Source organism: Poecilia latipinna, unplaced genomic scaffold, assembly GCF_001443285.1.
Source record: "Poecilia latipinna isolate Pla-1442-1.1 unplaced genomic scaffold, P_latipinna-1.0 Scaffold666, whole genome shotgun sequence".
NCBI classification, from domain to species: domain Eukaryota; kingdom Metazoa; phylum Chordata; class Actinopteri; order Cyprinodontiformes; family Poeciliidae; genus Poecilia; species Poecilia latipinna.
This window is the reverse complement of record NW_015113282.1, coordinates 311,241-323,355: the sequence shown is the minus strand read 5'-3', so window position 1 is coordinate 323,355 and position 12,115 is coordinate 311,241. Positions and strand designations below refer to the sequence as shown.

The window sequence follows — 12,115 nt, the reverse complement described above, 5'->3', positions numbered from 1 at the left end:
GAGGTTGAGTGGCTTTAATCTGCCTACATCCCCCAGAATGCTGTGCAGCTCTGAATCAGAATTCAGTGAAATTATTGAACATTTTATTGATCTTGATTATGATGCATATTGTTCTAGATTGATTGTTCAGCCTTTTGCTCCCTGTGAGGGTTGTAATGAGTAGCTCAAGTGAAATGATGCAGGCGGACAAAGCCAGTGAAAGAAATGGATGATAAGAACCAGAAGCAGAGATATGAGTTCTCTTAAGAACAATTCAAGGATATTTACAGTATCTGCGCCATCTGTCGCTCCAATCTGTGCTCCATAGTATCCTCTGAACAAAGCCAAGAAAAAAACAACTGTTAAAACAATCCATCTAAAGTGGAAATAATGGCGGGTTTGAGTCATATGTTTATACTTACGCTTGTCAACCCTGTTTCCCTCTGACTGAATTAATGTCTGGCCACATCCAGCAGCAGGCAGAAGGTGGAGCCTTTCCTTGTTTTGGTGTTAAAGGTTCATTATCTTTGAAAGTAAAGTGACAAACTCTGGAAAGCAGGACCCCATCTACTTTATCAGTCAGTTGAGATGGAAAGTGTCTTAATAGGATTTACGTTTTTCATCTACCGCATATTAATCTCAGGCAAAATGAGAAACCACAGCAGATGGTTCAGGGTAGGATTATAAAACCATATCTAAAGCTTTAGACATTCAATTCAACATCAAAGATACTTTATTAGTCTTATTGGGAAATTACATGTTGCAACTTAATTTTCCGTTAAAGTGTTGTTGTAGATGCTGATGGCTGGGGACAGGAAGGATCTCCTGTAGCAGTCTGTGTTACATTGATTGTAAATGGGCATCTGACTGAAGACACTCTAATTTTCCAAAACAGTCTCGTGGAAAGGATGCTTAGGGTTGTTGAAGCATGTTCTGCATGGTTGCATAGGAGGACCTGCACAAATCTTAGCTAAAACTTGACAGAAGTGGCGTTATTGTTGTATTCAGAAACAAGAAGTTTAAAGAACTCCTCTCTGCAGTTTGCTACAAGCCATGTAGGTTCTGTCATAAATGAGCAGAAGGAGGTGCTCTGGAAAGATGCAAGAGGGGAAACGCCAGCGGCAAATTAGTTGAGGAAGAATGATGGAAGTATACAAAAGGAAATCAAGGAAGAAAACCAGTTAAAGACTGCAAAAAACTGAAGTAGCCATTCAGATCTGCTATGGAATGGTTTGGATCAAATCAAATTAAGGTCTTGGACTAAGTAAAATTTTTTGGCAAGAATTGAAAACTCCCAATCCTTTACAAATTTTTACAGTTTTGTAAAAAAACAAAAACATTTGTATCTAAATATATACAACTGACATAATACAAAACACTTTTTGTTTCTATGATCTATTAAATCAGGAAGCTGAGTCAGTCACACTTTCTAGATGTTTACTTTTTGAAACTAACATTTTTGTTCCCCTTAAAATTATGTTTTTTTGTTGTCCACAAATAATTCAAACATCTGCTTATATTGATGTTTCTGGATGCTAAGAGCTAAAATATACTTGGATAACACTTTTCATTTTTGGTTGCCATCCTCCTCTGATCACTCTGCTGGTTGCACGGGTTCACCTGACACCAACACACATCAGGTCAGGAAATGAGCTTTTCTTTTTTTTCTAGCCAACGACTGAGCCATTGGGAGAAAAAAAGTGTCACTCTGCTGACCGCCTGGACATGTTGACACTGTTATGAAGTGAAAAACAACTTCCATGGCAACCATTGTCAAACAGTGGAACGTGCTGCCTGGGAGAACTGGGGAAAGCCTCCCTGTTTGTTATAGTTGGCCCGGATTTCTCCTTGGCCTTACGCCCCTCTGTCCTGTGGGGGAGCCCACCAGAGAATTTGCTTTTTTTCCGACCACAGGATTCTGCCAATCTGGCACAAGAAATTCTTACTTGCAGCTGCTGCCCTCTCAAAATCCAGGCCGTTCCCTGTAAGATAGCAGGGAGGGCGGAGGGTGGTTTGCAGGAAAAGGGAAGGAGCTGTGTGTATTTGTGTGTTTCAGTGGAAAAAATGAAACGGTATTAAAAATAAAAAAGAAACAGTGGAATTTGTGTTTTTTGGATGGGGCTTGCAGGGCTTCCCTCCACAGTAAACAGCAACAGAACTGTGAGCCTGTGAATTAACAAGGAGTTGGAGAAACAGTAAAACTGGGTCTCCCCTTTGATCCTTCCATCTAATTTTCCAAAGCCTCAATTCCTTCCGTTTGACTAAATTCAAAAAACATTTACACCTGTCCTGGAGAACTCTGGAAAACTACTTCTTAAAACGGCAGCCATACTCATCAGGGGAAATAAATATTAAACACATCAACGTCACATTGGTACCGATTACAGCAATACACTCATACAAAAATCAAGCTGTGTAATTAAGTATGACACAGGGAAATAATTATTAAACAAGCTTTCTGAAACATGTTTGATATATTTTTTAAAATGATTTTGAGTCATATTCAAAATAATCAGATTCAATTGTCTGGGCCGTTCATTGCAGCTGCTATATTTTCTTGCTCTGAACCCAGCCCAGAATTTCCTTGGCTCCATTTGGGATAATTGTCTTGTAAAAAGAAAAAAAAAAAAACAAATCCCGGGACATTTCTCCATTTCCAGTCTGCCAGAACAATGTGCTAAAACACAGACGCATGCCATGACGCGCCGGCCTGGACATGACCCTTGTCGTGTATGCTGGATTTGGGGGGTTGTAAGGATTTTTCTTACAAGAAAAAGATGAAGAAAAGATTAACCAAACCTATAAATGCAGTATTTCATGGGTTTATCATGGGTTCTGCTGCTAGCCTTAAAAAAGCTTTAACATGTCTTTTCTTCAGGAGTGGAGTCTTGCGCAGTTGGCATGTAGAGCTAAAATGATGTACTTTGTTTTGCTCTTGACCAACTCTTTTGATTAATCTTTGCACTTCTCTACTAAAAACCTGGAGAGAAGCACCTGATTATGACTATGATTATTGTTGCTCTGGATTTCCATATTATTGCCCAAATGAAATATTAAGACGTTTATGCTTAGGTCAGTAGCCACTGCCATCAAAATGTTTTTGTCTTGTATCAATTTCTACTAATATGGTTTAGATCTACTTCCTACATGCAGACTCATTTAATCTGTTTTCTTGACTCTCTTTTCTGTTATTTTGTTCAAGTGTTTCACTTTGTGACTTGTATCTTGACTTGCTGACTAATTTGGTTTCATTTTGTGTGAATTTCATGCCCATTAGAAATCTATTTACTGAAAGTATTTATCTTCCCCGCAGTAGCATGACAGCATATAATATCTCATGCAACAACTGTAGCAGCTGGATGGCTGCGCCTTATCTCTCTAACAGGTTGATTATCATCAACCTGTGCTGTCAGTGCTGCTTTAATGAGAAAGATAAGAGGGACTTCCCGATATTAAAAACAATAATGAGGAAAATCCCCTTCTGTTTGGCCAGAAGGTGTCAAGGTTTGATCCTAGAACCATCAAAGACGTTTTCACCAAAGTGAAATTGTCAACATTGCTCATCAAGACAAGTGTCACAGCCTTGAGTCATTTTAGAAAGGGGAAAAAAGAAGAAAGCAGAGATGCCACATCCTGGTATCGTCACAGTACTGTGGTTGAAAAACTGTCACATCTTCTATGAGCCTGATTGTGATTCTTAAGTGTTAAAAAGTTCGGTTTTTTTGTTCTGAACCCCAGTTTCTCCCCACGTCTCCCACTCAGAGGGTGTTTTACCTGCAGCCCCCGCGCCGGTTCCCATCCCTTCAGCTGCTTCTCAGAACAGACCACATGGTTAGCAGCATTTGTTACAATTGGTCACCAAAATAAAACATTTAGAAGCCTGACTTCCCTTCACATTATTAATTCAAGGATGTGTGTCATTGCCAAGAAAATAATGTGATAATTGACAGGTTGCAAAGGCTGGGAGTGACATGTTTAGTGGGTGTGGAATAAAGCCGGGAGGCAGTGGAGCAGGTGAAATCGTTCCAGAAAGTGGAGATCAGGGCAGAAAGATAAAGCACACAGCAACAGTCCGGCGGGCCGACATTAGTCTCACCTCACTTCCGTCCCATTTGGGCGGTTTTCTCAGCTACATATCGCAGCCGGACTTAGATTGGTGACAATCTCACCAACCAGTGCACACAGGGTTTCAGGCATCCTGTGAATTAGTTTTCATAGCTTTTCTTCTTGCTGCGAGAAGTTATTTTCTTCAAAAACTTTGCTATTGGTATTGCAGCTGAGCTAGCTGTTAATCCTGTGGAGGAAAATGGCAAAATTGTTGCATTTCATCCAGTTTTGTTCCATTTGGTTTTGATCTTGCTGCAGAATTATAACCTCAAATTAAAGAAGTAAGAATATAGCAATTAAAACAATAAAATTAATTACATTTTCCACTTTTACAGAACTCCTTCAGTGTTGGACTGTTGCGTCCTAGATGCACAAAGTTGCCGCTATCACAGATCCTTCCTCCCAGTAGCTGTAAAGCTTTATAACCATGAGTCTTATAACTCTGCTGTTATTTGCAAGTCCCTCTTCTTGTAAATAGTCTGCTATGATATGCACATATATGCACATTTTTCTTTCTCTAAATGAACCTATTCAGTTGCTCAAAACTTCTAATCTGAATATGTATTTTTAATAACTGCACAGTATAATTTTTCTGATCTTGTAAATGTGTCCTTACAGTACAGTCTTTTATTTTTATATATGTTTTACCTTTTGTGTGAATATGCATGCACCCACTTCTTCAACACCTTAGCCTTGTGGGATGATACAGAATATTTTCATTCTTCTATTAAGAAATTAAATATACTGCAACTCTTTTAATAGCTAAGATTATTCAGTCTAGTTTATTTATATGGTGCCAGTTTGCAACAAGTGTTCAACAAGACAGAAAGGTTGTTGAATATCAGTTGATCACCTTATGAGGTTTTATTTCTGATAGAAAATCTTTTAAAAATAAAGAATCAAATTAAGTGGCTTCTGCTGAGAGCTAAAGAAAAGCACAGTTTATCAGAGCTGATCTGAATACTGTACTAAACATTCAATCTCCTCGATTAATGAGTAACATGTTGTTCTAGCTTTAGATGTTTCTGAAGGAAATCTGAGGAAAATTAAAACTGTAAATTTGTAAAAGAAGTTTTCTGTGTTTCACATTTGCATTCATGTGAAGCTACAATCTTGATTAAATAGATCTGTTTACAGACCATACGGTTAAAGGAATATAAACACACAGCAGCAGTGTTGGATCTAAACTCTGCCCTTTAGATGTCAACACCAGATTTGTGGTTTTATTGTCTTTTATCTCTGCTTTCCTCTCCTTTAGTTTCAGCGCTCGGCCACCTTCACACTGCCTCATAAAGCTTTCTCAGATTGATCGAGTCATACTTGACCTATGAATCTGCCACACATACTAATAGCGCAGCATGTAGCTTGAAAACCTGCACGCACACACACACGCGCGCGCGCATGCGCGCATACACACACACACACACACTCCAGCTTGTGCCAGGCAGTAGACAGCAACTGAGTCGGCTTCTGTCCAGGGCGTCCCTCTCTACCCAGCCTTGGTTTGTAAACAGCGCAGCTATTTGGTTCATAACCCAGGAGCCAGACACTCGCCTATTGAACAGAGCAGCATTCCCCCTGGCTTCCCTCAAATAGTCGCTCCGTGCCAACTGTTCATTAGGGCCAGTAAAGCCCCACTGTGTGCTGCCTGTCTGCAGTGGTCCTGTTGCTTCTCGAAGGCCCGCTTCACACTCAGGAAAAAAATCCTGTGGCCCGGCTGCGGAGATGAAAGTTCCTTTAAGGCATTGGGTGTCACAGGGAATTCCGCCCTGCTCTAAAATAAACAGGGATGCTGATGTTGTGACGACAGCAGAGCGCCCAGTTTGGCTGTCACGGCAGTCTCTGAGATTCTCAGATGCTGCTGGTGTTATAAAGTGAGCTCTGTGTTCAGTTTCCCATCTGCAAAAGATCAGCAAACCAAGGAGATGCTGAAGGACAGTAAGACTAATATTAACCTGGTGAATGGAGCCTTCATTAGTTTTTTTTTAAAGACGATTTTTGTTGTTATATTTTACTTCATATTTGGAGTTGGGCTTGTATTGGATACTTATAAGCAATTAGAGCAACATTTGTTTTGAAAATTAAATATTTTAATATTAAAGTCAAGCGAACAGTCAACCTGATCGTGGACTGTTCAAAGCATTTCAATCCCAAGTCTAAAAGACTTCAGACTCCACTTAGACTTGTGCTTTGAAGTTGCAGTATGTAACTTTTACAGAAATATGTTTTTTTTTTCTTTTTTCCACATTTGTTAAAACTGTGAGCAATAATCTGAAAAGATTGATCTCTGTGCTACTATTGCTGTCTGAAGAAATGTACCGCAGAAATGCTCCCAGTCAGAAACAGCCAATCAGAGCCAGGAGGAGTGTCTTAGCGCTGTCGGTCAATCTTGCGTACGTGCTGCTCAAAGTGTTGATGTCGGGAAAAACAACTTACTGTTCCAATGAGAACAGTGTGAATGTTTCTTCAAATAAACAGTGAGTTTGGATAGTTTCCGTACAAAATATAGTGTAAAAGATAAAATAACTGGAGGAATCAGGAAAAGACACTCAAAACCTTCAGAACAATTAAATGGTGGTTTTAAAAAAGTTAAGATGTTGTGACTGGTTTAGAGTTTGATTGGAATTTCTAGCTAACGTTAGGATGAAGTAGTTAGCCTTAAAGTCCACAAAGTTTGACCATTTGAAATCATGTACTTTAATTTTGAAAGAGGTTTAACAAAACACATTTTTCAAAGTGTAAATTATAAATACCACATAGCAAAGGACACATCTACTGAATGAGCTGAATTTTGTAAAAGTTGAATGGTTCAACTGGCACAAAGTATGGGGAAAGAGAAACATTAGTAGCATAAAGGACAAAATACTAGAAATTTAAAGTTGTTGACAGTTTTATACGGCGGACATTTACTCTTCAATGATCTGTGTTATGGTTGGGTTGATTGTAGCTGAAATTAACCCTAGATTTATTTTATTTTTTAAATATGGATAAGTGGCTCTGTAGGGGTGTGTAGCTACTGGAAACAGCATTTTCTTTCCCAGAGTTGACGTATTAAACTTGTTTCATGAAGTGCAAACTTCACAGCATTCTCCTGCCACAGTGACAGATTATACCTAATTTGTAGGAGTGTTAATAGTTTCACTCTTTGCCTCTTCAATATGGAAATCAGGCCTTTAAATAGAGTGTATACACAAGCTAGTTGAATTCCTCTGCCTTGAAAAAAAAACATGAAAGCAGTGAGTGAAATGACTCACTGTTGCATCCTTATCGCTTTGAATTTTAACAAAATGACTCATCTCTAACTTAACCAAAATTTACATCAGATGGGGAAATATCTATGTTTCTCTGTTGCATATGAGGCTTTGACTATACAACCTGTAAAAGAAGTGGAAGTTGTAAGAATAATGTCAGTGTTGGCATTTCTGGCTTTGCTTTTGAGCATAAAATTAAAATCTTGGCCTTCCAGTTTTCTGTTTGTTCCTTTTGTAGAAACATTTACATCAGACAGTCGTAACTGGTTAGACAGACTTTTTTCAGTTGTTAAAGTTTGTGAAACTGGATTTTAATTTGATTTATTTTGGGGGGCTGTATTAAACCAAACCCAAGCGTGTCCTTATGAGCATCTTGAGAGGCATTTGTTGATCAAAATAATCTGGTCCTTTAAGGAACAAAGTAAAACCAGCAGTGAATCTTTGTTGAGATGTATTGTTTTCAGTTATTTTAACTATTTCAGTGGAGTGATTATTTGATCAGAACTTTTGCTAGTTTGTATTTTGTACCAGAATAATGACAAATATTGATTTAAAAACCACTTTATCCCTTTTTATGCATCACTTCCTTAATCCTTATTGAATTTGTATTCCAGTCAAAAAGCTGCATGCTGTTGAAATGGAAGGGAAAAAAAAATCTGATTACATTTTTTGAACTATCAACCAGAGCCAATTAAGAGAAAAACAGCATATTTATGGATGTTTACATATTAAACCTTCATGTAATATGTAAAATTAAGATATTCCATGTTTCCTTAAGTGACATGGACATATATTGTTATGACATAAATCCAAAATCTGGGTACAGGAAAATATAGGTAGCTTACACAAACTGTTTATACTGAATATGCTGTATGTTTATATGTTAAACACCTACAGGAGATGGCAATTATGTGTCTTATCATTGGTAATCTTTAAAGTTGTGAATTTATAAACTCGTATATCTTTGAACACATGAGGATGAAGATGTATATGTAATCTTTTCCTATTGCAAATATTACATATACGGTATGGGAATTGCATTTTAACAATTCAACTGCCGGTGTGCAAATGTTGCTCATCTCTATGGTTACAAAACCAGGATATGCGTTTATAAAGGCTCCAGTTCCTGCCAAAAAGCCTTTTTGGCCCGTTTTGAAATACTTGTATTACTCATCTGACCTAATGAGTTTTCCGAAGTAAACTGGGAGCATTGGCACCAGTCTCACATATCTGAAAACACAGACGGCTTTGAAACGTCAGAGATGGACGCAGACGGCGCGGGGCGACATGTGACGCATTGTTGGCATTCTTTGTTGCTCAGTCCAGAACCACCTGAGCAGGCAAACTATCTGAGGAAGGAAGAGCGGTGTGTTGCAGGTTGTTCCCCTTTCCTGTTCTCTTTCTTCTGTGGAAGACGTGGGTTAATTTTACCAACAAGAAAACATCACAAAAAAAAAAAAAATAAAATTCCCCCTTAAACAAGAAAAACATGTAGTTGTTTGGCATGTACCCTATACAAGATCAACCCGCCCCCACACACAAACACACCCCCACACCCACACACACATGTTGTGCTCCTATTTTTAGAACTGCGACACTATAAAACTTTCCATTTCAACCCCCTTACTCTTGTGTTGATGCATTTGTAATCGGCTGAGCAACAGCTGGTTGCCTCCAGAGGTTCCTCCACGTAAACGCAGCTTTTGTTTCATCTGAACTGAACCGTCAGACTGGATTACTTGTCTGGCAGCATATTTCAAGAATGAAATCATTTGATGTTGTCCGAGGGGACGTGTTTTGAAGTCAATTACCTAAGATAACAGTTTCCTGTCTTTATTTGCTTTGCAGTGAATGAAATCATCAGAAAGGATCTGACGGGGGTTCAGGCCAGAGGTCAGACATAGACAACAGAGCGAAACAGGAAGCGACGGCCTATTCCTCTTCCTGTGCTACCCACAGACAGACACTCATCAATGCAATCATCTACTCTCCAGCAAGGTGGCGCTCATCCCTCTGCCATCTCATCTTCTGGCCATTGTTTTCCTTTAAACATAGAGACCGGAACTTCAGCTCCTGGTTGCTGTGTTTGCTTTGGACGGTTTGCTGCAATAAACACTTTGTAAACAGAGGAGCTCATTTTACCAGTAACATCTGCCACCAGCACCACGAGGGATTACTGAGAAAACACAGGGACATGCACCTTATTTTGATGAAAATCTTCACAAGTATAACCTCAGAAACCATCTAAAAAGAGAAATGAGTGGAATAAAGGTAATAATTCCTTAAACACGTCCATAAAAAAAAGCTTTATCCGCTCTGTTCCGGCAATAAACTCACACCTCTTGCCTTATAATAGCAAATATCTGGTTTGTAGCATGCAGCTGTTTCACCAAAAATGTCTAACAGGTTCTTGCAAAACCAAAAACAAAGCACAAATCAATGTTCTCTTACGGCTTGTTATATTTTTCAGCCCTACTTGCACAAGGTTTGTCTGTAAGTTTCTTTCTGTTGCTTTTCCAAAGCGTTCATGCTCATCATCTCATTTTAAGTGCAGTTTTGTGCTGGAAGACAAACGCACACAGCCTTAAACATAATCTGTAAATGAACTATTGGGACACTGCCTGTAATGCACTGTTTTCAAACAGGGTGGTTGATGTTATGGCTTCTTATATCATTTGAGTCATCAGAGTAAATGAATATTTTATGCTTGTTTTGCAATAGTAATTGTTACAGTAACTGGTGATGATGCAATATTACATATATCTCTGCACATATCAAGAGCCAACAGTGCCACAATCCAATAAATAATGTTTAAACATTAATGTATTCATTCATTTAAATAAAATTGTAATAACTACATTAAATAATAATATGTAATGCATTAATAATGGTTTCAATTTGTGGTAAAATTATATGTAATAATTCAGTATGTTTTTGTGTGTCCTCTATTACAAGTCTGCAACATTAACCCAGACAGCCGTTTTTTATTTAATTCTGCTAAATAAACTCATTGAAAATGACCTTTTGAAAAAAGACAAATTATAATTCTCTAAAAATGTCTACAACTAAAAATATGTCAATTTTTAATAATCGCCTTTTAGTTACTTATTTAGGTTTTAAAATAAAGAAAAACAAAAACTTTGTAAAAAAAAAAACAACAATTATACATTTTCTTCTGCAGTATGTTGGTATTTGTAGAAAATTATGTAAAACGTAATGATCTAAAAGAATATTACTGCTGCTTTTAGTATCATCCTGTTGTAAAAATTTAATGCAAATAATCCGTGAAAAACAAAAAAGTAATGCTGCCAAAAACATGTCATTGCATCTGTATTTTCACGTATTACTCAGCTATCATGAGTTCAGCTCGGAGGTTCCCTGTAATAAATCATCTGATTGGATAACCTGGACAGACACTCAGCTGCAGACCAATCATATTGTCTATAGCAAAATCATCCTCTATGGCAACATAAAACCTAAAGCAAGTGAATAAAAACAAATTCTATACGCTTTCTGCTTGTAATTAATATTGATTTAAATTATTTACACATTTAATAACTTTTTATATTTATACATGTATGTATACATTTAGCTGATTATATTTATTATTTATTTGGATTGTGGCATTTTTCAGCCCTTGATATTCACATGCTCTATTCCGGTCTTGTAATTTTCTTTGTGAAATAAAATAAAAATGGACATCTTTCTTTTTTTTCACAGTAATCTCTGTGGTTTTGTCCACAGTCTAAAGACAAAAAACTGTGTATATTGCTCTGTGTATTTGTTGCTTTTCTTTGCAGTCATAATCGTTGTACTAAAAGCTACCTATGCAAAGCTTCCTGCTTTCAGATGTAGAGAGTGTGTGTATCATTATTATCATTATCTGTAAGCAACAGCATCATGTTAAGGGGGTAGTGCTGCAAGACTCAGTCGCACAGTAACAGTTTGTTTTCATGATATTTTATTTTTTGGAACATGATATTTTACGGAGTTACAGGAGGAGAAAAGTGTGAGTTATGTTACTGTCACATGGGAAATGTCAGTACAATGAATACTCCAAAGTGAAATAGAAGACATTGTCTTTGATATGTTCCATGTTGAAGATTATCACAGTAGAATGTAATATTATTACATTTAAAATTTGATATTTAACATTTCTCATTGAGCCAGTGGAGCACAAATGTATTTGACTTTTAATGAATGTAATCTGTATTAAATAGTTCCCCCTTTTTCTGTAAATAATAGATGCATTTTTATTAATGTTTCCAGAGTCTGAAATAGGACCTATATGCTGTTTTTATATCATTTATCTATAATAGAGTTGAGTTATGACTATGTTCTTAATTCTCTGAATTATCATCAATCCATCCATAATAGTTTCTTTTGTTTTTTATTATTTTACAATATTGAAACCTTTATTACTAACTGATGGATTATTAATGCTGTACTATTTCAGTTTTTTTTTTGTTTGTTTTTTTGTAGATGTCTTTATGTTGATGTTTATGTTGAAGTATGACTTTTCGTGCCTCTTCAAAATCTTCTTATGGTATTTTTGTATTATTAAGAGAAGCAATAAATAACAATTATACATGCTAATAAGCTGTTATCATTGTTTCTGTCATGCTGCCCTCATGAACACATTCAACTTGAATTGGTGTGAATTTTTCTTCTTTGGTTTCTAGCTCTAAATAAAAAAAAAAGTATTTGTACATCTTGGATGTACAAATACTCTCCCTCTTTTCCATACTTGAAGTTATTTATACATATATATATATATA

At 37.0% G+C, this 12,115-nt stretch overlaps 1 protein-coding gene across 3 annotated transcripts in view; it reads left to right on the top strand.

Moving 5' to 3' along the window:
- The window catches only part of LOC106954620 (nuclear factor of activated T-cells, cytoplasmic 2-like), a 28,564-nt gene extending 17,528 nt beyond the window's left edge, over nucleotides 1-11,036 (top strand). For all 3 annotated transcript variants that reach the window (XM_015044285.1, XM_015044283.1, XM_015044284.1), the window contains exon 10: nucleotides 9,186-11,036. In XM_015044285.1, coding sequence (XP_014899771.1) covers nucleotides 9,186-9,241 — 56 coding nt within the window. In that variant the 3' untranslated portion in view covers nucleotides 9,242-11,036. The remainder of the gene's footprint in view (nucleotides 1-9,185) is intronic.
- Nucleotides 11,037-12,115: the final 1,079 nt, after the last annotated feature.